At 42.4% G+C, this 25,725-nt stretch overlaps 1 protein-coding gene across 8 annotated transcripts in view; it reads left to right on the forward strand.

The window, feature by feature from the left end:
- The window catches only part of MECOM (MDS1 and EVI1 complex locus), a 344,893-nt gene that overhangs the window by 141,356 nt on the left and 177,812 nt on the right, over positions 1–25,725 (forward strand). For all 8 annotated transcript variants that reach the window (XM_071752703.1, XM_071752705.1, XM_071752706.1 and 5 more), the window contains exon 2: positions 21,450–21,799. In XM_071752703.1, the coding sequence (XP_071608804.1) occupies positions 21,450–21,799 (350 nt within the window). The remainder of the gene's footprint in view (positions 1–21,449; positions 21,800–25,725) is intronic.

Here is a 25,725-nt window from a genome sequence, read left to right on the forward strand (position 1 = left end):
ATGTGTGTGGGGGGGGTTTTTTGTTTGTTTGTTTGTTTGTGGGTTGTTTTTTGTTTTTAAGGAGCAGCAGCTCTTTTTACAAGGCTCTAATGGGCACCTTGGCATTGAGGACCAGGGCTGGATCACCCAGAGCATGGACAGCAGTGATTTTTTTAAAAATCTCCTTTGTTTGTCATCTTCCCCAGAAATACCAGTTTTGCATCCCTGGTGCAAGGAAAATTTTGGAGCACTAGAGCTTGGTGTAGGAAAAGTGTCCCATGGGTAAGGAGGCACTGGAACCCAGTGAGCTGGGTTACCTCTGTACTGGTTGGCTTTGAACCTCATCCAGACATTGCCTTGGACTCAGTTTGCACTGTCTGGAGGTTGATGGTCAAGTTTTCTTCTGGTAAGCCTGGTCCTGGGTTTTGCCCTCCCTCTGTGCTTGCTGGGCTTTTTTGGGAACCTGAAGCTTGGTCTATTAATCTTTCATGAATGGGGAAAACTTCCCTCTTTTAATTTTTTTTTTAATTTCTAAAAAATTTCTCTCAAAGCATCTGACCAATATTTTCTGGATGTTGCCACAGTGTATTAGTTCTGCAAGCAAATCCAAAAGTGCTGCAGAGGGGACACCCTAACACCTTAAAGTATCAGAGAAAACTGCTGAGAGCATAAAAATAAATGAATGACAGGGTGAGAAGTAGCATGACAAGTAAATAGGTAGGACATAAAACCTCAGGAATCTGTGGAGTATTTGCAGGTACAAGGGGGTTTCTAAGCCATGGTTCATTTCCAATGTCTGGTTCCTCTCTCCAGGAAGGATTTCTAATAGATTCATGGAGACTCCAAGATTTTAGTAGGTCTTGGGAGAAGAAAGGCAGCTCTGTAAGGAGAGAGGTTTGGTTTGTTTATGGAGAAAACTCACCAGGCACGTTTCATATTGTGTCCCAGTCAGAAGAACAGCCAAAGGCTTTCACACCGTGGAGGAGATTGGAGTTTCCCTCCCAAAGCAGTGGCTACAAATGGAAATGCCAGCTCCTCCATGTGTGAAAGCCCACCTGGAGATGGGCTGCAGCCTCCTAGGAAGCCCCTGCTCCATCAGGAAAACATTTGTGTTTTACAATTAGATGCTGGGTGGGTTTTTTTGTATTTTTTTTTTTTTTACTGCCCAGGATCTGTTCCAGCTCGTGGCTGCAGCAGTGTCTGAATGGTGGAGTTTTGCCAAAAGTGAACAGCATCAGATACTTTGTTTTACCATAACAAGTGCAGAGGTGAATGAGTGCTGTCAAGAAAGCACCATGAATACTCTTTTATTAACTGAATTTAGGATTTTGCTGGCAAAAGCAGCAGAAGGTAAATGTTAATTTCACATCTGCATGAACTTGGGCTGGAAATGTTTTGGGGCTCATCAGGTCGGTGGGTAGGAGCAAGCTTTGACTGCTCATTGCTAAACAAAACAGCTAAAATCGCAAATATTTCCACTCAGCCATGACTTTAAAAATATCCAGAAATATTTTTGAATAGGAGACACATAAAAGAATATTATCTGCTCAGGTTATTATGTGGAACAGAAACATGCTGAATAATTACCTCTATTTATTCACCCAGCTCCTGCTAGCCTGACACCATGGGCTTGGTGACACTGTGGTGGTGTAAAAGAAGATGCCAGTCCTCATCCAGTTGCACATCAGCCCCAGCAGTAGCCAAGGGGATGGATAAATGACATTGGTTTTATTTATACTACATCAACAGTTCTGAGAACCTTGCTTGGTTCATAACAGCCAAGGAAATTGTAGTTGTTTCACTGCTTCAATTTATTTTTTTTTCACTCAAAACAAAAGCCCTAAGAAAATCACTACCCTGCCATGGCTTTCTCTACAAAAGAATACTTAATTCACTTTTCTCATATAGAAGAAAAATGAGTTTTCATGCTGGGAGGATTCAGTGTTGATATTCTCCTGGAAGGGTGGAAGAAGAGAAAACCATCCCATTCATCTATTCAAACATCCAAACTTTGAGAGTTAGAAGGGTTTGAAGGAGTTCTTCAGCAGTTCAGAAATTAACCAACCCCAGCTTTGACACAGCTTTAGGACGGGCTCTGCACGAGTCCTCCACCCTCCCTAGAAAATTGCCATGGGGTTCTTTGAGTGTTGTGAACCCATCCGTGGGTATATGAAACACCCTGGGGTGCTTTGGGCAGGGAGCTGCTAAATGCAAATTAACCCAATAGATGCTGAAAGGCAAAAAGAACAGACATGATTATTTCATTAAAATATCTAAGGCAGGGTTATAAGTGCTAGGAAGTAAATTCTTTGTGGGATGGGACTGTTTCACATGACTGTCCTCTCAGATCTGGCTCTGGGAAAGGTGACTCTTTCCTTTTTGATTTAGGATGACATTGCCTGGGGAATGTTGAGCAGTCAGAGGTTTTTCTTCCTTATGGAGAAACATAAATGGTTTGCAGTGCTGATTATCTTAATTTATGGGCTGAGTTTTCCTAATGTGGAAAACCATTCATTGAGGATGTGTTTTGGTTTTTTGTTTTTTAATTACAAAAGCAAATAGAAATATTCAAATCAGATCCCACTAATTAGTGAAACTAATTATGTTTTCCCAGCCATCTCTCTTCTTACCTACTTTGCAATGAAAAATCATTTGCTCGTGATGTAAAACAGGAGAAAGGAGATTGCCATGACAATTACCAGTAATTAATGAGAAGCTTTGAATTACTTAGTGTTAACCTCAATATCTATTAGCAGGCAGGGCTTGGATTTGCCTGCTGAGGGGTGCTGGATGCTCAAAGCCCTTCCCTCCCAGAAGGGGAGTAGAGAGATGTGGGAATATGACAACAAATTAAGAAGGTTTTACCTACTTTTTAGTGAGTGCTGGAAACAGCTGCACCTGCTGCAGATTCAAATCTGTCATCAGATGCCACAGGTAAAATGATATGGATAAGTGTTTTAGTTAAAAGGAATTTTTAACTCTTCAGAATGTGTTTAGCTTGGCTTGAATAAAAGCAAAATCACTGCAGCTGCCTGTAAGATGTTACTTATTTTCTACAGAAGCCTGTTATGTTTCACAATTTATTTTTATTTCACACTGGAATGAAAATAAATGTTCAGAAAGTTTTTATGAAAGGGAACTCTATCAAAATTAGCATTTTTTTATGTCAGGAAGATAAAATTTCATCAAAGAAAGGTCTTGGCAAAGGGAGGTTCCTCTCTGCTCTGAGACACAGACATATAAGTACCCAGAAATATATTTATATGATGGAGTCCACCTGTATTCAGAACTAAAACAAAGAAATATTTTGGCTGAAAAGATCTTCAGCAATGATGCATTTCCAAAGATGGTCCCATTTAGGTTAAATAGAAATGATTGAGAGCACTGGGTCAGGCTCATACAACTGCATTTTACTGCTTCTCACCCCCATCCATGGCACAAGTGAAATTTGTATGACAGAGCCTGAAAATAGTGCAAGAGAGAGCACAGATGACATCTTGCCCCGTGTCATCCATCAGTAGTTTGCCTTTAATGACAGAGATCAGGATTCAACTGAGGTATTTCGGACTGGTCTGTAAAATGCTCCAAAATCTTTTGCCCAATTTGAGATCCCCCGTGGCTGATAGGTAAGAGCCACATTTTGAGCTGGTTTCCTTTGGAAATATTTAGCTAAGAAGTTGTGAGACACATGCCCAGCTCCTTCCTTAGAAGTGACATGTGAAAGAGCTGAGAAACAGATCCATCTTCTGCACTGCTGCTTCCCTGTAATTGCTTCCTGAGAGCAACTTGTCCTGGCTGGGATTTCTGCAGCAACAAGGGAGGAAGTCACATTTAACCCACTGAAAGGGGAGATGCTGCTTTCAGTTCTCCTCTTGCCCCTTTTTTCTGATTTATGGATTAATTGCACACTTGTTCTTGCCACGATGTTGTGTTGTCTCTGTGATGGTGGCTGGGATGATGTCTCCTGTTCTGAGGTTGCTTGGTAGTAGAGTTGCACCACCTCTAATTGAACAGCTGATGATTGATAATTGAATTAAAAAAGAGGGAAAAAATCTTGGCTTGTTTATCTGAAGGAAATAAAGGCTGATGGAGGTCGTGACTGATACTGAAGGTGATAAACACACCCAGCAAACCCTTTCAGCTAAAGGACAGTGCTGGAACAGATACAAATGGGCAATAAAGACTCCATGAATATTCTGAGGCTGGAAATGAGCTTTCTAGCAATAAGAAGGTTAAAGAGAGGACCAGGTCCTCCACAGGAACAAAGGAGCAAAGACTCCAAGCTAGAGCTATGGGAAAGGTGCCTCCAAACACATTGTCCTGGTGTAGAACTGAATCCAGTTCTGGACCAGACTGCGAGGAGATCCATGTGATTTTGGTGGATAGCAGGCATGGATCCCTGGGGGTTGCACCCATGCTTGTAGCACTTTTTTTTTTTTGGGGGGGGGGAGGAAGAAGGGGGCTTTTTTTTTTTTTTTTTTTTTTTTTTTTTGGTTTTGGTGTGCTTGGAAGGGAATACTCTAAAGGATGAGAAGCTCCCAAGGCAAAAGACAGTAAAGAAACTGAGTTTATCATTTTCCCTGTCACTGCTGGACTTTTTGGATCCCAGGTAGAAAGTGGAAAACTGAGGGGTAGGAAGCTGACCCATTGTAAGATTGAGATATTTGACACGGAGAGCTGCTGGGGTAGAATAAATGTGGAGAGCCTTTGTCTTAAGGAATTGAATTCCTGAGCATGGCTTTGGTTTACTCCTGTGATGTGTGACTTATTTTGCTACATTCTCTGCTGAGCTGGGGAAATAATCTGAGGCAGGTGCTTTGTGTGAAGATCTGTCATTTTGTCTCTAGCTGGGATGCCGGAGTTTTGGGCTTAATGGTGCTCAGTCCTCAGAGTAATAATTTTGCTTTCAAGAACTGGAGTTCTCAAAAACATTTGTTAGCCTCATTTTTCTTCCACTGACCTGAGCAGTAAACCCCAAAAGCAGAGTTAGCTGAGGAGCTTTGCTTTTGAGAAGCCTTTTCCATGCCTGAGTCCTCTGACTTGCTTTGTGTCAAAAAATGAGTGTTACTGGAGTTTGAAAGCGCTCCACAGCATTTAATCTAATCAGTGAAAACTTCCTCATCCCATTATTTGGGCAATTTTGGGGGAGGAGTGGTTGTTTTCATTTGGGTTTTATGATTTACACTTTATTTTTATGACATGTTTGTTCAGGAGGAGGATTTTTCATTACTTTCCTTTGTAGTGATTGTTTGGTACATTCTTGGGACAAAATCAGCTCTTTTGAAGGTTCCCATGCTTACGTGCAAAATATTGGCAGATCTCTGAGGCTGAGGAATGTGGTGGAAACCGTAGTGCATCCTGTGCTTTGATTCCTGCAGATCCCTCTCTGTTGCTCATGGTTGTGAAGCAGAGTTTCTTGCTCCTGGCTCCTACCAGTCGTAGCTTCTGTGGTCATTTTCATATCAAGCTTATCAATACTCACTATAAGCTGATTCAGTTCTACTCCAGACTGGGTTAAACCAGCCCTGAATCAAGGCTGTAAATGTTGTAAGCAACCCTAGTGGCAATTCCTAATGGAAGTAGGAAAAGTTTTGTGGTTTGGTTGTCTGCTTTGAGGCAGCTCCATATTTTTTGGACTCCTACTTTAGGCAGATCATGGCTAGAAAATGAAATAAAAGCTTTCCTCATCCATGGAATATATCCTGGATTTATTTCCCTTAGTGAACAGTAGGACAAGAGTATTTTTGCTGGTTATGTGCCCTGTTTCTCTCTTTGTTTAACTCACTAAGAATAAAATTGGTTTACTCACATGACTAAAATTGGATTTAAGTGACAAACAACTCCTCAACAAGTAGGAAGAATTTATGATCTGATCCTTGGTTTTCCTGGAAGAACTGAAATATTCTACCAGTGATAATCTGTATCACCCTCCTTGGTACCTTTGTTAGCAGAGCTGATGCTGCAGCTTGAATATTTGGGACTCATCTTTTATGTAGCTTGGAGGCTGGGATTAGAAAGAGAGAGGACAATAATACTCAGGAGCTGCGTGGGTGCCATCTAAGCTGGTTTGCATCTCCAGGCTTACAATTTGAAAACATGCATACTGATAAAATCAAGGAAAATTTACCAAACCCTCTTTTTTTAATTATTTTTGTTTTTCAGAGAGAGAGATTTCAGTGGGAGCGTTCAGTTTGTTTTGTTGTTTGGGTACTCTGGGTTAATTTATCTAAGCTCCTTTCCCTATTTATTTTTATGCTTGCTTTTTCTTTTCTGAGTGTTGATTTCTAAGATTACATCTTGTTTAAATTTCCCCATTGTACAGGCATCTTTAGCTTGTTTTTCTGCCTGTTATTTTCAAGCAAAGTGGAAGGGGAAAAAACAATCCTGCGTCACTGAAAATAACACAAACTTTAAGTGTTGTGATGTCTGCTTTGTGTCATCAGGTGGCTTTGTTGCACGGGGAGAATCACAGCATTTGAAGAAAATATCCAGTAGGAACTCTTCCTGGGGTTAATACTTCCCATTTTGCTCTACTTCATCCCTACTTTCCCTTGGTTTTCTTGCCCAGTGAAGCTTGCAAATTCTGGCAAAAGCACAAGTTTGCACTTGAAACTTATAAATTAAACTCTTCCCCACCCCAAATGGAAACTTTTTAAGGGAATCCCATGGTATTCAACAGTTTTGTGTACAGCCAACCCCTCTCAGGGGGCTGGTGAAGCTGTGTCTGAGTGTTTCTGTCACTGGTGGGGAGGACACTGGGGTTGCTGTGTTCAGACATGGGCAGCTTGGTCTCCTCTTCTGTACAAGAAGCCAGAAAAAGACATTTCTCTCTTCCTGCTGGCACACTAGAGCTGCTTTTTGCTTTCCCAGGCAGTCTCCAGGTTGGATGTTGCTACTTTGGGCTGTCAGACTGCTCACAACCCACATTTTTGTGGCTTTGTTTTGCCTCAGGAAATAAGTTATGACAAATCTGTAAGCTCCTATTCTCTCCATCACCATCACACATCACTCTGATTGTTTGTGTAAACACCACTCTTTGGGATGCACCAGCATCACAGGACTCCTAATTTGTTGCACTTGGTTTTTTTTAGTAAATATTCTCTTTGTGGATATTAAATCGTAAGCAGATGTCCATCAGAAAATGTGCTTTATAGGCACTCTTTTGTTTGACAAAGCTTTGAAGAGCGGGTGCATATTGCCTAGTAGCTTTTATTTTTTTGAATCTATTTTAACAGATCAGAAATAAAATAATTAAACTGTAGACTTTCACCAAAATTGTAATTTATATTGAAAGTTAATCTATTAGCCAGTTTTTTTCAGTCCATTATTTAGCTGTTTTATACAGTTTCACTATCACCCCCTAAACACACAGATGTACCTGCAGAGCTGTGTGTACAAATGGTGAGTGAGTAGCAAATGGGCCACTGGTCCCTAAAACAATCATTCTGAATAAAATCTGGCTCTAGACACCCAATAGGCTTTCGGCCCCTGATTGCAGTGGATATGGACCCCACATCTATATCCATATCCATCCTTCTTGTCTGGCTCAAGCTCTCTTGATTCTGCTGAGAGCTGGAGGAGCTGCCATTGCCTGAACTGAAGTCTCTTTCACTTAACCATCTGATTTTGCCTGCAACTTTGGGTATATATTAATGATCTCTAAATTTGCCAAATGGCTTCCTAATCCTCAAAATTATTTTTGCCTCTTTTACTGTTATTTACTAATATTGCAGGAGAGCTGCTCTAAAGCGGAAAATTTCAGAGGGAAAACTCTTATCAATGCATTTCTGCAGCAAAAGCTTTGTGTGGCACCTCTGGAACCTATAGGAGATTTGTCATTGATTCCAGGAGGAAAACCTCACTTGAAAAGAAGCATCAGGCAGATCCCCTCCTCTCCATATATTTGACAGATGGCACAGGATGCACAGTTCTCTCCCACGTTTCCCAAGTTTGTAATTTGTGTTTCACCTTAGTGCCACTTTGTGAATTTATTGGCAGCCAGAAGCACTTCATCAAGATTATAGAGTTTTTGCCTACCTTTTGGTAGTTATACAGAAACATTTTTTTAAAGGAGCTTTTTAGTTATTTTTCACTTAAGTGCCACATGGGTGCCAAGTACCAGCCTGCCACAGGAGCTAAGTCATATTTTTAAGAGCCTAGGAGGATGCATCAAAACTCAGCTTGCACTTCCATGGATGGGGGGATATTTGACTAAATAGATGTTTATCTGGGAAAGTCATCATCTGGCTAGCAGCATACTGAATGTTTCTAAGCAGCTAACTTATGTATACTAAACAAATTTGGTTTGGCTGCAGCTAGAGCTGCCCTGTGGAAATTCTCAACATACATTTGTTTGATTGAGCTGTCATTTTCAGTTGATCTGCTGATGATCTGTGTCACTTTGTTTAAATGTCCTGGTGGGGTTTTTTTTTATATACAGTGCAAAGCCAGTCCTCTTTCTGTGATGGATTAAATTGAGGTGAAATTTGAGAGTTACTCCTGTTTTCGATTTCTGTGCTCTGAGACAGGTGGGCTGGAATGACAAAGAACTTCACACACAAACACATTAAAACCAAAATGGAGTGGATGCCCTTAGGATTTAAAACATCCGTAGATGTGTCAACCACCAAATGCTCCTGTTCAAAGAAGTTGCTGGGATTTGCACTTTAAACAACAAGTGGTATTTATTTGGTCTATCCCGTTCAGCAAAAATACCTGGGAAAAAATGATGCTGAGCTCTTTCTTCTACAAAATTCCCTCTGGATGCTTAAATTCTTGGGGTTTGGCCTCTGGTGAAATGACATGAGTCTGTCCCAAAATTAAGTCCCTGATGAGCAGCAGGGAATGGAAATGGACCCTCCTGCAGAGTGGGAGTTCTCCAACCCAGTCTGGGAGCTGGGCAGCATCTCTGGTGGTCTCAGCCTGGTAGCTTTTTGCAGGCACTTTCTAATAGGCCAAAATTCCCTTTGGACCACAGCACTTGGCTGAGGTTTTCTGGGCTTTGGGAAGGACTTCTCAAGCTTTGAGCTTTCACGTCTTAGTTGGGAGAAGAAACCAACACCCACATTGGTGCAACCTCCTTTCAGGAAGTTGTAGAGAGTGAGGTCTCCCCTCAGCCTCCTTTTCTCCAGGCTGAACATCCCCAGTTCCCTCAACTGCTCCTCATGATAATATTTGTTTTATTTCCTCTGCTAAGCTTGGAGTTCTACATGGCCTTACCCATCTTGCTGATTTAAGAGTCACAGGCGTGTGGAGGTCACAGAAGGTGTTAGTTTGATGCCTGAGCTCTGCAAATAGTTGCTTTTATTTGACTTCAGCTTTTAATGAATTAATGAGGGACAGTTAAAAAATGCAATTTGTTGCTCTCACTTTGTCTCAGAGCAGCAAGCTCAGCCCATGCTGCTCCTTCTCTGCTCTCCTGGCACAGACACTGATGCTTCAGGGAAGGTTTTGGGACAAAAGATTTCCTTCTGGGACCACTCTGGTTCTGCAGTCTGGCTTGAAAGTTTCTGAGCATTTTTGACTACGTTTTGGGAAGAAAGGAAATGAAGTCATTCTCAGAACAACATCAGGAAAAGACACACTGTTTTCCTCACACACAAATGTGTACTCCTCAAGCTATTTTTAATCAAAGACTCCATCACTTCCATGATTTGGAATGTGTCTCTGGGTGTGTACATATATAATATTATATTACATCCCCATTTTGTATATATACATTCCTGTCATTATAAACAGTGCTTAAATCCATGCCCATAAACATAAATAGATATAGTTAAGTACTCTTTATAACAAAAGATTAGGCTGTAGTGACATAATAAGTAGAATTAAAGTATATAACAACCTCATGTTTGTTTGAGCTTGCAGGGTCCTCTGTGAGTCCTTGGGATGGAGAGCCCTGGGCCAGAGTCTCTGTGGCATGGCATCCTATTACACTGAGCCTGACTTTGCTCCATTAACTTCTATGTTTTATTTAAGCTGTTGTACAGCAGCCTGCACATGAAAACAATAGAACTCATGAGTGTTGCCAGTTTGAGGGGGAAAAAAAGAGAAAAGATTATTTTTCAAATTTGTTTCCAAGTTACTGGGATGTTGGGATGAACCAGAAGCTTTCAGAGTGCTGATTTATTGCTCTCCACTAACAGCTCACCAGGAATCCTCTGCTTTTCCAAGATCAACAGTTTCATAGAAAGCGATACAAGGTGTACAGAACAAAGAGTGGAATAAATTGCATTAGCAGTTAACTTTCTTTACAGTTAATATATATCAATAAATATCTACAAAACATTTGAGGCTTTGACCAGGAAGCCATGCAAAATAAACTGAAGTCCTACTCTTTTTCTTTTTTTTTTTTAAAGTCAAAATAGATCTAACTGATGTTAACTGTTTCACAGCAGGGGACTCGTTCTGGTTTCACACTGGTGTCACTGTTGATTTTGGAGGGGGGATGTGATCAGAATAAGGACTGTCACTCCTCCTGCCTTACAACAGGCTACTGGTGCTACAAGAGCACTTGGCATTTCCATACTGTCCTGCTCTGCATCTTCAAAGCACCGGGGAGAGATGAGCCGTATGCCAAGGGGCTCATCTGAGGCAAATGAGATAATATGATCCCGTGGAAGAAATGGGAAACCCAAGAGGGAATGGGAGAATTCATGACTGGATATGTTTGCAAAAGCAACTGCATGTGCAGTTCCTCATTCAATGTGCAAGCCAAAGCTCTATGGTTTGTGAGACCCAGGGAGGTGAGAGCCCAGGTCTGTCTTTTTAGTCCTGTGTGTGCTGAAATAACTTTTCAATCTTTTTTTAACTAGCTGGTCTTGAAAAATTCTGGTCTTTGTTGCTCAAAACCTCCCCAGTGGTTTCTGTGTCTGTAATATCTGTCAAGCTTTGGCTTCAGTGGAAGTCTCCAAACATGAGACAAGAGAACCCTTGGCAGTGGGGCTTCTGGTCCTGAGAGCTGCAGGGGAAAGGTTTTCCCTGCAGATGGATGTAACATATTTTACTCATTTTCCTCCAAAGAATGAGGAAAGGAGGTGAACAGAGCGAGGTGTTACTCTGACCAAATGAAGGGTGTAGCAAAGGGTGTTTTTTGGCTGAGGCTGCGAATACTTGAAGAGGGAGCAGGCACCTCCTGGTGTCGGGGTTGGACCACCAGCAGGTGAGAGAAGCAAGAGTGGAAAACTCTTAGATAGTGTTGAAAAGCTCAAAGCAGTCACCTTGCAGAGAGCTTACCCTTCAGAGACGTGCTGGGTGAAAATACAGCCAGACAAACACTCTCAGCAAAGCTTCTAAATTGCTCGAGGAACAGTTTTATAGGAAAGAGGTGACAACATCCTGGATTTGCCTAATTTCTGCAAACACTTCTCTTTTTAAAAAGAGTCTCCTTATTGCTCAGCAAAAGTCTCAGAGCTGTAATATTTTGATTTTATTATTTTTTTCTTTAACATCTCAATATTTTCCTTTTCCATGATTTTTCGGTAACAACGTGGAAAAGAAAACGAAGCAGTTCTGTGAAAAGTGAGAGGAGAAAGAAATGGCAAAGAGTGGAGAGAAAAAAGGTTTTCAAGAGAAAAGCCAACCTCTGTTTCTCAAACACCTTCTCATGGCAGAGGTGCAGGCAGGGCATGGGCAGGGAGCTGTGTTTGCTGGCAGTGCAGCATCCCTGGAGTGCACGAAGCCCTCTGGTGATGGAAGGGCTGGGACCTCGTTTTATGTGGGTGGTGTGGTTGCAAAAAGCTCAGCCTATTCCCCTTTCACAAAGGCCAAGAAAAATAAGTGCTACAAATCCTTGTAGCTCATCACACTCATGTGTGCCCTGATTTTTAGGAAAAAATAAACTTAGGATGGCAATGGAGAATTATGTGTGTACTTAACGGGTGTAGTTCTCTTTTGTCTCAATCCTTGCCTTAAGTCCTACTGCCATGAGATACCCCATAAATTCCAAATTTGTGATAGACCCACCTTTTGAAATGTGTCAAGAGAAACAAATGGATACTATGGAGCATAAGTGTTCTGATATTATTGGGTACTTTTAAAAATGACAGGTAGAATATGGTTTGTCAGAACAAACTGGAAGTTTTTACAGAAATGGGCAGTGTGTAGAGCAAAGGGGAACTGGGATCAGTGAGGATAACATAGATCAGTTCAGAGTGCTTTTTTTTTTTTCTGGACAAATGAAACAAGATTCTTTTTAAAACCATTTGTGAGTTGTGTTGAGGAAGATACAGGTTAGAAGGATTTGTCAAAGCTATGTGTGCTAGTCAAGGACCTAGGTTGCACAGAGACAAATGGGAATAAATTGTCATCCATGTCTTGGGAAAAATGCTGTCATGCAGGAATGTTCTTCCATGTCCCATAAAACTGTCCCAAAGGGTTTTTGTGGAAAAAAAAAAAAAAAAAAATCTGACTTTACTGATCCAAAGAGGTTGGATATAAACAGAGACTGATGCCCTACAGAATGATACAGAATACACTTGCAAGTGTGACATAAAATATAAGTTGCTCATAAGATTCATGATTTTCCAATCAGCTAAGTACATCTTGCTTGTTAGTGGGTGACCTTGTGGAGATGTAACTACAGCACATGCTGCTGAGAAGTCACTTGCAGGAAAAATTGTGGCCTTGTATCTCCTCAGAAACAAATGCTGGAAACCAGTCCTGCCAGCCCTTGAGTTTTTGAAGTGGACAGTGTTGTAGGATTAATGGCTGGATACTTTTCCTGATTAGTGTATTTGTTACATGCACTTCTGTTACCATCTCAAGGACTTAACTACACTGCATCACAGTGTGGCTCAAATAGAATTAAGACTCTCTCACTATAATTGCATAATTAAAAAGCTGTCTGGCTGGTGATACAAACCCTTCCAACTCCTCTCTATGGCAGCTCAATTTTCCAGAGGCAACTCTCTGAAACTCAAGCCCTCCCTGAAATACTTGGGGACATCACTGGTGCTCTGCCACATCCACTGGGCTTCTCCAAGAACCCCTCAGCTCTTGCTCTTTCATTCCCAGCTGCCTTCCTCTTATGGGTCTGTGTCTTGGGCTCTTCCCAAGTGGAGACTGGGTAGGGCATCCCTGTGGGGTTCAGGCAGGGCAGGTTCCCTCCCTGATGATTTCCCCAGGACCTTTTTTTCATGACTGGGCATGGATGGGGTGGCTTAGCCTTCATAAATTCTTTTTTTTTTTTTTAATTTGTTGTTGCTTAACGAAAGAATTGCTCAGCTTCCCAATGGGATGTTTGTAGGCTAGGGCTGAAGTGGCTGCTGACACGAATGGGTTAAACTCCTTTTTATTTGTAATGTGCTTTTGAAACGGAACTTCGTGACCTGGCTTTTTCCCTTCTATTTTTTTTTTTTTTCAACTGATTGCACTTTGCTGCATTATAAGGGAGCAAATGCATTTGTGTCTCAGGACCATACTCTACCAGATACTGACATGTTCAACATCTCCTGTGGCTTACCAAACACATCAGGGATGTAGACCTCCCTCTGTTTTCTCATTATGCCAAATAATGAAATGTGGAAATAACTCTAATCCTTTCTTCTGGTTGTGCTGTACCTCTGAAAATACGATAAACTCAATCCAATTAAAAGTCATTACCTCTACAAGGCTCAGTCTCTATCTATAACCTTTATTTTATAATTCACTCTGTTATCTGTCTTCATTATAATTTGGTGGAATAGTCATCTTTTATTAGTGCTTTCTTTCAGAAAGAAGCATATGATTTCCACTGCTAATTTGTGACACTTCCTAGTTTAAAACAGTAAAGGTCTGCTAATGAGTAAAAAGTTCAGTTACGCTGATTTATTACATTGAGATAAAGTTTCATTTGTGTTGATTATAAGACTGCAGGTTTTAGTAATTGTTTCCATTTTAAAGTGGTTTTTTTCAGCGATAGTTTTTTACAGTGTCAGGGACTGTTAATGTGTGTTACCTTTTCTGTCTTACATTTTGTTCCTAGTTAGTATTTTCTATCAAGAAGTGACTGATCTCACTAATTCACATTTAACCTTCCTGTCCTTAGGTTTCTCCTTAACACACTCACTGGCTTCTCATGCCATGTCACTGGTAGAATATATGTCATGTTTACCATTATGGCAACCAAACAATGAACAAAACCTGGTCCCTCTAATCCATTTTCCTCCCTTAGCAGTGACCAGGGCTCAAAATTTCAAGGCCAATTCCTCCTCCCTTTCCTTGCATCTACTCCATATAGTCACAAAGTCAGTAGGTGTTAGCTCCTGCAGCTCTGCTTGGTTGAAATATTTTACTAAGATACAAATTTAAGCTACGAGCTAGAATTTCAGCATATTTTGGGCTGCCTCCCAGCTAACGTGGATCTCTAGAGGCTCCTTGCTAGCTTCAGATCTGGCCTTCAGTACATCAAACCCTACCCCTGGCATTTCCTTCCCCTCTTACCCCCCTGCTCTGTGTAACCCAGAAAAGATTTTTGAAAGTCAATTATATATATATTCCATTGAGGAAACTTTATCAACCAGCACCAAAGTTTATTGGCACTAGCTAGTGATATAATGGGTAGTTTAAACCCTTCTAACTGAGAATAATTTTTCAGTGGTGTTTATGATTGCTGTAGATTTGAACAGACCAAGAGTACAGATAACATAAATATTTCTACGGGAGATGATCGTACTGGAACTATAAATAAAATTAGGCTCAACTTGTAAATAAATTCAGTGAGTGCCAGCCAACATTTATAATTTTTTTGTTGCTGCATATAATACAAGATTTGTATGGAAAGTGCAAGGAAACGTGAGCAGCCAAATTTTCTTTCCAGCTATGCAGGTGCAGCTTCCCCTGACATCAAGGAGAGCAGCTCCTGTGCAAATGAAAGTACAGTTTGACCTTAAGTCTCTGAGTGCTGGACCCTAATTAAAAGCCAGGGTCTGGTCCACATCAGATGCTTTTGACTGTGTTACTCAATTAGACACGAATGACACTAGACAGAGCACCAAATGCTACCAGTTATTGTAGGGGCTGATAGTGAGAATTGCCAGAGATGACAGGCAGCTCCCTATGCAGTTGCTATATCACAACTTTGCTGGTCTAGTACCACCACCTGGCAATGCTGAAATTATCCTCTCAAAGTCTTGATGCTCTTGAGTGTCTGCAACGTGGCTTCTCACTCGCCTGGATGGATTTTTCCCAAGCTCATGCAGCCATCAGGAGCTTCTCCTGCTCCCACTGCGAGCCTCTTGTTTCAGGGTCACTTTTTGCACAGAGTAATTTCGGAAGAAAAAGTTGCTTCCCATGCAAGGCAGGTTTCAAATTTTTCTTGTGTGAGTGGTCTGTGCTGTTACTGCTGTGCATCTCACCAGCAGGCACAGACAGAAGCTCCCAGCAGCCCTTTGCAGGAGGTCAAAGCAATGATCCCAGCAGCTCAGCTTCTCGTGGATGTCGCAGCACCATGAGAAATTGGTGACCTCGGTACTCCAGCCCCATAGCGGGCTGTGCTCAGCCTCTCCCGGGCTGCCTTTTCCTCCTGCCTTTGTCTGCGCAGCTTTTCCTACAACTCCCTCTTCTGCCAGCACAGCAGAAGGGTTCGCTCCGTGCCGGGAGGCTCCTGGGAACAGGCGGTGCCAATGCCCTCTGCGATCTGCAGCATCACCGGCACCCAGGGGAAGCGGCTATCCCGTTTTTTTCCCCTCTCGTTTTGTTCCATTAGCATCAATCCAAAGAAATTCCAGCGATTTTGGCAAACTCCAGGACAGACGCTGCCCTCGCTTATGCTGTGGTGGAAGTCTGAAGTAATTAATGTGGATTTAGCAGTTGTGTAAGAAATCAGGATCTGGCCTTTGAGGGTGCTTGGTGCTCTTTGCTCTCGCTGCCTGGTGGTGCTCCAGGTTGGACCTTTTGGGTGGGTTCAGGGCAGCTTTGGTTTTCTCTCACTTGTGCTGGTGTCAAGTAATAGAAGGATGGAAAATACTTGTGCATTTGAAGGCTGATGTTTGTGAAAGTATTTTTCCTTGGTAATTGAAATTTGTCTCTAAACTCAGGTGTATAACCAAACTGTCTATTTCTAAGAGTCCTTTTTCTCTCTCCTCTGAGTTTTATGGTTTTCACCTAACTGGGAATTACTGGTTCTATTCTGTTTAGAATCTAATCTCACTTATTAGATCTGTCTGATGCTTTTCACAATGGGGTCCTGCCTGCCCCCCCAGTGTGGTACAATACCAGTAGTGATAAATGAGCAGCATTAGAACCAGCTCCACAGAACAGTTCTGTGACCAGGGAGCAGTACAAACCAGTTTCAGGTATGTTAACTGATAAAATGTGCAAGTAGAGTAATGTAGCTCTTGGCTGGAGTCCCTTCTGAGGCTGGAGATAGTAACCCAACCTTTTGTGTTTCTAAAGCCTAAGGATCCTTCTTTTTTTCTCCTCCAGAGGAGGTAAAAGTGGCCCCCTTTGAGTCATGGTTACCTGGCATGGGACTCTTAGGTGGCTCCCATTTTTCATTCACCACTAGCTAAATGTTCCTTTGGAAGCTCATGGGCTTTCTTTTGATATTCTGCTTTTCCTGACCTCCCATGTTCTAGACTGATGTGGATATATGTTGCAATCAATCAGTCCCTGCCTGTAACAGTTTTTCTTTAATACTCCTTCAAACAGAAATTCAGATAAAGGTGTCCCCTTTGTATGCAGCAGGAAATGCCTGCCTCCTTTGCAGATATCTCTGCAAATACTCCATGCCAGTTTCCTCAGCACTGAATAGAAATGCTAGGTCAAACAAATAGAAATAAATGTTCTCTGGTCTCTCTCAAGGCTCCAGACGAGGGTTTCGTGGTGTACTCTGATCCACCCTTGCTGTACACAGGAGGAGGGTCCAATTCACACTGTCCTGTTACGTTTCCCCAAAGCCTTCACTGATGCATCCTAGCCAAAAGCTCATATCAGGCATGATCCCCAGAGGTAATGGAGCTCAAAGCTCCTGACATGTGATGGACTTCTCCCAGTTAACAGTGCCAGGTCCTTCCAATGTCTAATCTTTGGAGCCTGGGCTCATCTTTCACCTTTGAGAAGCTGCAGGCTTCAGCTTATGTGAATATTCTTTTGCAAAGAGCCACTTCCGTATTTATCTCAGCTTTTACTTTATCTTGCTTGAAGATGGTGACATTAGAACTACTGCTGAAGTAGCCTCTCTGGATGCTTTTGCTTCCAGCCTCACTCCTCCATCCAGAGCACTCAGCCACCCAGCTTATGTCACTGGTGTCCACGTGCATGACTCCAAGTGCAGAGAACTTGGTTCATGTGCTAGAGGGTTTATCAGTCAATAGCTACTTTGGGAATGTGTATCCTCAGACACAAATTACTTGAAGAAAGGGAGGATGGATATTCTGCATGGATGGATTTGGTTTTTAGGGGTGGCTTTGGGTCTGGAGAGCTGGGTGAAGCCTTGATTTTTCAGAGGACTTTCAGGAACTTTGAGTTGAAGAACACTCTGAAATGCTGATATATATATATATATATATATATACATACACAACAGGACAGCACATCCCCTTGAGGTGAGATGGTGTCATGTGGCTTTTTGGCTGCAGAAAGTCATCATGTCACTGAAGGTGTGGCCCAGTGTGCTTCTGAAAAGAGCATCTCCATCTGTTTCCACCTGGAAAATGGTTTGGGTTACGTTCAGCAACCTCTCTTGGTCCTTAGTGCCTCCTAAAGAATTCCTCTTGGAGAGGAAGAGCGTGCTGAACTGCTAAGAAACATGGGAACATGGAAATGGAAGGAACTTCTCTCCTCCTCCCAGCCATGCCCAGGAGACCTCTTGGTCTCCAAACTGACCCCACACCCTGGAGTCCTGGTGACAGCTCTGGCACACAGCTTGGGCTCGCCTCTCCTCACCGGGCACGTCCCCAGCAGGCAGCCACGTGGCCTCTTTCCTGCTGGCGTGCAAGGTTGTGTCAAAAGTGCAAATGCAGGTGTCCACCCTGGTCATTTAGTAGCAATTAACCTTTCCTCCTGGGTTTCCTTTGAAGCTTGCTCATGTTTTTATTATAAAATAACAGTGAAGAATTTTATGGAGGTTAGTATCTAAGCTTCCACATTACCTAATCTCATCTGGTCCTTTATCAGGGGCCTCAGTTTTATTTCATCTCATTTTGAGCTGGGATAATTACTGGACTTTAAAGAAGCCATCTTGAATTTCAAAACTTCAGTGCTGTCTGAATGATTTGCAGTTCACTGGGAAAGTGATGCTTACCAGCACGGTCCTTGGGTCTAATTCTAACCTCCCAAAGATTTTCTATCAGTCAATACCCCACAGTTCTGTTAGAAGTCCCTCTGATCCTTGGAGGTGTAAATTTTAAGGAGAATAGTCCCATGCTCTTTGAAAATGAAGACTGGCTCCTGGTTCATACACATTGATTTTTAATATTCTTTTCATCATTAAATTCACAAATATATCTTTGTGGTCTTCCTGTCTCATGGTTATTCAGCTTCTTTTTCCTTTTGAGATTTTAACATATATTTTTTGCTAGGATACATCACTATTTCAGGCAGAACAGTATTTCTATTTTACCCACACTCTTAGAGCTTTGGGCCACCATAGGCATATTCTGTTTTTCCAGAGCTTTTAAACTGAAATCCCGTGTTTAACGACGACATTGGGTGTGGCTGCTGGAAATCAAAGGAGGCACAATAGACCCAGCAAAAGGACTTGTCTCCCTGCCAGCCTTCCAGAGGCCAATTTATCAGCTGCAGGTTTGACCCTATATGGCTAAAACCGAGCGTAGCCAGAATGACTGAGATAAGTATAACCCAGGCCTCTGAGGCTGCAAGAGAGAAATTAAACTGGACTGTCCCCAGGGGAGAAGAAACATCTGCAAGGCCATGCTTCTGCTAAATCTTTGAGGCTCAGCTTGTGCCTGCTCGTGGGCAATCACTGCTGGAGGGGGGGGTTAAGGAAGGTGGTCCTGTAGGAGGAAGGCTCGGAGCAGGTCACTGCTTGCTGTGACTTAGGTGGTTTGCCTGGGGCTGCCCTGTGGAGGAGAGTGGATTGTGGCTGTGGGACACAGGAAGAGCCTTGGTTTTATGGGGCACTGCTTGATGGGCTGGGGACAATGGCAGTGCCTGTGTGAGATGGGCTTTTAAAGGAGGTTGTGTCATGCACTCAGCTGTCATGGAAAATCAGTAGGATTTCAATGCCTGAAGTTTTTAAGCCCCCCCCCTCACCCCTCCTTCCAGTGAGCCATGTGCTTATCATCATCCAGATCACTTTCATTGTGTGATTTCTCTTCCTGCACCCCATCTGTATACATGGGTTTGGGTTGGTTTGGTTTTGGTTTTATTTTTTTTCCTGTTTCAAAACCAGCTGAAGTCCTTTAGACAGCCCTGCAAGCTAAACAGTTGGGGGAAGACATCTGCTGGGAAGTGGGCTTTCCATGGCTGGATGCAGTATCCCTGCTGACCTCTGAAGACAGGGGAGCCACTGGAGCTACTGGGATGCTCAGGAGGCACAGCCCATCCTCTGCCACCACGCTGGAGCAGAGCCATGGTTGAGGGCAGCAGCAATGCCCCAGCATGACAGAGATGGCTGATAACTTGGGTGTTTCAGTGAAATGAAGGGTGGCATCCAGGTGGAGCTGTGTCTCTACTCTTTTCATGACTGCTTTCCTGCCCCTTGGAGTCCAGGTTGAGTTTTGCCATGGGCAGGAAAGTGCAGGCAGGGGCTCAGAGGTGCTACACACAGAGCAAGCTCTCTGCACTGGTGCTTTTCACAAGCTCTTGAGCATCTTGGCCAAGCTCAGTACCCACTGAGCTATGACAGGCAGGATTTCTGAAGCTTAAGTGATGGAAAATTCCTCTGCATGTCCTTCTCTGCTAACTGGCAGAGTCAGTTAATAATTTTGACTGCTCAAAGAGCCAGGTATTAGAAAAGTGACAAACTAATCAATATTGGGTCCAGTTGTGAAAGTGCAGGGAGAGTCTGCCAACCCAGAGGCTGAGGCAAAGGGTAGCTGAACTTTCTTGTGACATGTATGAGGTCATAGGCAGTGCCACATAAAAGAAAGAAAAACAGTTCATGGCTGTGAATAAATTGCTCACAGATGAAGAATCCAGTTTGCCAGTCATGTGATGGGAGCAATCTATTGGAATGATTTGTTATGTCCCAGTGTTTGTCTTAGGCAGTACCAGAAGCATGAAAGTACAGATATAAAACTGTGAGATAATATGTAACAAAGATGTGAGAGATAATGGGCTATGACCAGTTTCTAGTGGAAAAGGCATACGGTGCTAATCTACCATGGATAGTTTCTTAAATGAGCAAGAAATTGAAAGAATATTTTAAAGTTTCCTGTTTCTTCACTGAAACGGAGTCATTCTGAGTGCCAAGCTCAGCGTAACACTTTAATTTCTGAGCCGACCATATTATGCAAATATCCTTATGCTCAGATGTTAAATACCTGATCTCTCAACCTTATTCTTTAGAGAACAGTGTTGCACCTCTTATTTAGGTTAGCATGCAGGGGAACAAATGCTGGTGTTTAGGAAAAGTACGGTAACATTAATGAAGTGAAATGAATGTAAACAATTCAGAAGGCTTTTGGGTAGTTTGGCTTTTTGCTTCTTTTTCCTGCATTAATGGGTTGAGTGCTGCATTGCCTGTGCAGCTGAAGCCCCTGCTGAAGTCACTCAGTTTTTTTTTTTTTAACTAAAAGGAATGCACAATCAGCCCTACGTTTTGAGCTGTCAAAAATAGTGAGATTTTTTTTCTTTTTTTTCTTTTCTTTTTTGTCTGCTGGCTAGGCCCCAGAGATGAAGGAATTTTATTTTTTTTTTAATGGACTTTGGATCTGCCCCAGGTCTTTTGCAACTGTAAAAGGAGAAGGTTCATGCTCTCTTTAAGGTGCTGTTTGGATCCTGAACTTATTTTAGACCATTGAGTTTCTCAGAGGTCAATGGTAAGACACTGATTTACATCAGCTGAAGCTCTTGCCAAGAGTTGTGTGGTAGGCTGGATCCTTTCTTCCAAAGACTAATTGGAGGCCATCAAACTTAATTTTGGCTACTTTAAGTTCAATCTGTCTCTCTGAAAGACTGGTAAAGCTTTCCTGCTTTTCACTTCACTTAGATTTCAGTTGTAAGGTATAATGCTGCCTTTCAATTTTAATTTCAAAGAGTCTGTGATGCAAAGCGCTGCATCCGGACCAGATTGGACAATGGGCTGTGCCCGCCCGGACATCTGTATGCAATTCCCTTGCTTGTGCTCAGTGATGGAAACCACTTTTGATGTCAGGAATATTGAGAAGTTCTGTGTACCCCCAGGCCTATGATAGGAAAGAGGCTCAGCTCCTTCCAGGGTGAGGCTCTGCTGCTGGACGAGTGATTGATGAAGGTTCTGCCCTCCTACCAAACTGTCCTCTCTGTTTCGTGGGTGGGCCGAAAGGGTTTCATGTGCAAAATCTGTCAAGATGTCTCAAATCCTGCTGTTTGGCTTTGTTTTCCAGGTGATGAATGTTTGTATGAAAGTTTTCCTGAACTTCCTTTGGAGGAAGCACCAGAAGCTGATGGAGAGGCTGCAAACATCCAGTGCCCAACCTCCATTGGCATTCAAGAGCCATCTTCTCCAGCAACTTCCAGTGAAGCTTTCACACCAAAGGAGAGCTCTCCTTACAAGGCTCCAATATACATTCCTGATGACATTCCCATTCCTTCAGAGTTTGAACTCCGAGAATCCAACATTCCAGGAGCAGGATTAGGAATATGGACCAAAAGGAAGATTGAAGCAGGGGAAAAGTTTGGCCCTTTTGTAGGAGAGCAGCGGCCACACCTTAAAGATCCCAGTTACGGTTGGGAGGTAAGGCACTTCACATTCTTTTGGTCTGTTGAACTCTCTTGTGTGTCTATAAACACAGAAATATTTGCAGAATTTGAGTCTTATCCTGCAGCAGCCAGGGGATATTTTTGTGCACTGAGACTGCTTCGCGGCCTTTCGGGTTTTTCTGGCTGGCAACAAGTGTAGATGAAAGAAAGGAAAGGCAGGAATTACTGTTGGTTTTTGTTCATGAAATCTGGGTGGATGCTTACAGGTGATACCTCTTTTGCAGAAGGAAAGAGGAATTTGCATTGATGGAACAGTTCTGTACCATTTTCTCTTGTGAAATTCTGCAGTATGTCTGGGGGTGAGGGATTTGCAAGTGACACTGTGGTCCCCACTTGAAAATGAAATGGATGTTGCCTTCAGGGCTGTGCATTGCCACTTTCCAACAGCAAGGGTTAGAGCAGTGCTCAGATCTACTCTTGTTTGGCTAGAATTGCTATTGCAGAACCCTGTCCTTAGGGATTTCAAAAGCTGAGGGTTTCATCCTGCTTCCATTTAACTTCATGGAAATTTTGCCATCTATTCAGTGATTTGGATGCTGGGGTTGAGCCTGGGACACGTGGGGATGATATTTTTGTAGGTGCTCTCAGAACAGCTGCTTTTCTTGAAGGAGCCCAAGGCCTCCTTTTGTGAGTTCCAGAAGTTGCCTCTTCCTTTCCCTGCCTTGGAGGACAAAGTGTTTTCCTCACTGCTGTGGCACCATGGAGCTGGCTGAGTTTCAGCTCCATGGTCAGGTCAGGGCTTTAGATCCCAAGCACTGCACATTGCCAGTGGTGTCGTGGTCTAACAAACCTTGCATGGCTTTATTCATAGTTTTAACAATGTGCTGGAGGAGCAGAGTGCAATCTCAGCCTTCCATCTGTGCATTTCCTTTGGTTCCTGATAAGGGAGAAGTGCAGATTTTATATGGCTCTCCAGGGGCACGACTGACCTCTGGAGAGTTGGGAGGTTCATTTTCCCAGGAAAATTGGAGTTTTGCTGTGGAGCAGAGCCTTGTAGATATGGTGGAAAATAGAGATTTGATTTACTCTTAACTGTCCATAAATACTCTGTGAATTCATTCCAAACTTTCCAGTTCTTTAAACTCTGAGACCTGTGACAATATGACCAAATAGTGTCAGGAGAAATTACAGACTTGGCAGCCATTCTATCAAGTTAATAGGCCCTGATGTGATATAATTGCTGGTGAGAAATCTTTATTATTTGAAAAAAGTACCAGGAAGCCATAAAATCTGACTTTTAACCACACCACAATTAAGTTTCAATATTGATAACAGAAATCAGAGCAAAACTGCCCAGACATGTCTGTACTTTCAGGCTTGACATGTACCAAAATTAATGTATTTTATGCTGGTTTCTCAGGTGGTGTAGTGCATGGTAACCCCAATAAATCAAGGGAAAAACCCATCTTGATTCTTGCACCCTTAGATACCGATAATATTCTGTGATACTTGAAACGAGTTTTCCTGGTTTGAATACTAAAGAGTTTGGGGTCTACAAAATCCAGACAAGAAATGCAGGTCTTGAATAGTGCTGGAGGCCCAGCTGGCAGATTGAATCCCTTCAGAGGTGCAGGATTCGTGCCATTTGAACAGTGTGATGTGTTTGGGACAGCTGGGGAGAAGCTCTTGAAAAGAGTTGGAGCAAAATCACACAAAATCAACAGTTGAGTCCCTCTGCAATTTGCCCACTCATCTAGAAGTACTCTGCAGTGCTCAGGGGAGCTTGACACAGAATATTTTCCCAACAAGTGGCTTAAGTACATTTATTGCAATTAAAGGGAGACAAATTCTGGTTCCCAGAGTTTACACCATGAGTAACGTGGCATGTAGTAAAGGTTAAGGGTTAGGATGTGGGGGATCTGGTAGTACTGAAAAAGACCTTCCCAGTACCCATCCCAGCCCAAATACTCATCATGAAACTACTCTAGAAACCAGCACTACCTTGGCCTTATGCTTTGGGATAAAAGAAGGAGAAAGATGATGTTAACAGTGTGTGGGCTGGGGCTGTGGCAAAGGCACCATGGAAAGGTGAGGGCAAGGGGTCATTTATTGAGGGGTAGGTACAGACTTGAGAAGATCTGTCCTGCTATCAGTTTTTCTACCTGAAGGGACACATTTCTCCTGCCAGGTGCCAGTAAGTCAGTTTTCAGACAAGCATGGGCAGCTGGGTCTGCACTGAGAGCAAGGTGAAAATCCATTATTGTGTTTGGAATGAACAAAAGCTCTTGTGTGGTATTATCTGAATTTAAGTGACTTTGGAGTATAAAGAGCGTTTAAAAACTTTTTTTTTCCCACAATGACACTTGCATGCTGAGTGCATTGCACCCATGTAGATACTGTCTTTGTATTCTTTTATATTGGATTATAGGTATTTTCTAGACTAGTTTATATTGCTGCAGAGGTCTGCTGGCTTCAAAAGGTGAGATCCCTCAGCCTGCTGGAACCACTCACTGGTGCCACAGGCCAAAGACAACATTTTCTGTGTCCTGGCTTACTCGTTTCTTCTCATGTGCATCTCCAGAGAAACACAGAGTGGGGTTGCTGCATTGCTCGTGTCTGTGTTCCCATTTAATTCTCTTGAATGGGCTCCATTGCAACCACAGTGAGGATGATTAAGTGATTGGTTTTCCAATCTTTCTCTTTTATCTGCATTCTTTTGAGTTTAAAGTGAAATAGTGAACGTACAATGCTGTTTAACTTTTGAAGATGATGATATAAGAATCTCTTTTCAAGTGAATAATTAGAATAAAGTTAATAAAATATTTCTGGAAGGAAATAATATATCTGGAAAAATACTTCTGAGCATCTTATCTGTTTTCTGATGCTGCCTATATTAGTGATTTTTGCTAGGAAAGATTAGCTCTTTTTGTGCAGTTGTTTAGGACTGCTGGGTACCCTAGAGTCTCAAACTAGAAAATTTCACTAAGAAACACTATGTGTAAGTTGCAGGAAAGAGTTTATAGCTGCACCCAAATTTGGATGTGACTATTTTTGGGAAGGGCATTTTTGCACCAGACTGTGCTAAACTGCCCTGCAAACGTTTGCCATAGCACTGGGTATTTCCAGCTGTGGGATGCTTCTGACTTCCAACTCTTGTGTCTGATGTCCCTCTGAGCTGATACCAGGATTAACTTGAAGTGGTGAGCAGGAGAGTGGAAGCTGGAGCAGACACTGCTTTTAATTGTGCAGCCAGGCACTTGATGATGCAGAAAAATTTTCTGGAGAAGGCTGAGGAATTTTATGGGTCCTGTTCCTCCATTTCCCTATAGCAAGACTCCCCAGTGCATTAATGCAGAATGTTGTCAGAATGAGAACAAACCCCAGTCTGTTGTCTCCATTTATATGCTTCAGCCATAAACCACACTCAGAGAAAAAGAGAATTTGTTGTGCTATGGTTGTGCTTGGGTCGTGATTAGAGTACTTTAGACTGGTTTAAATGAAAAGCCATAAATTTGAATTTTACCTCATTTTGTGGGTCTAGAGCCCAGCATTATCTAATCAGGTATTGGTTAGCTGAAGTACAAATGGAACAGGGGGTCACTGGACAAGGGGAAAGGTTGAGCTTTTTTGCAGTTTTTCACCAAGGTTTTAGTATTCTCTGGCAGTGGGAATATTTGAGGGGGTTGGGAAGCTGTGGCTCAGGGGTTGTTTGAAAAGAGAAAATGGAGTGCTGCTTAATCAACAAAGAAAACAAGCTTTTAAGGGAGGGCAGTAATTTTTTATTTTTTATTTTTTTTTAAACAAAAGCAAGAGAACACAAATTTAGCCATTTCATCATGGTTCATGCCCTGCTATGAAAAACAAGTGGGAGAATATTTCAAAGAAAAGCTTGGAATAGGTCAAAGCACATGCACCTATCTTGGACCAGCTTCTTCTGGAGTGTGTCAGATATTCCAGCTC

The sequence above is a fragment of the Heliangelus exortis genome, chromosome 9 (genome assembly GCF_036169615.1).
Source record: "Heliangelus exortis chromosome 9, bHelExo1.hap1, whole genome shotgun sequence".
NCBI lineage: Eukaryota > Metazoa > Chordata > Aves > Apodiformes > Trochilidae > Heliangelus > Heliangelus exortis.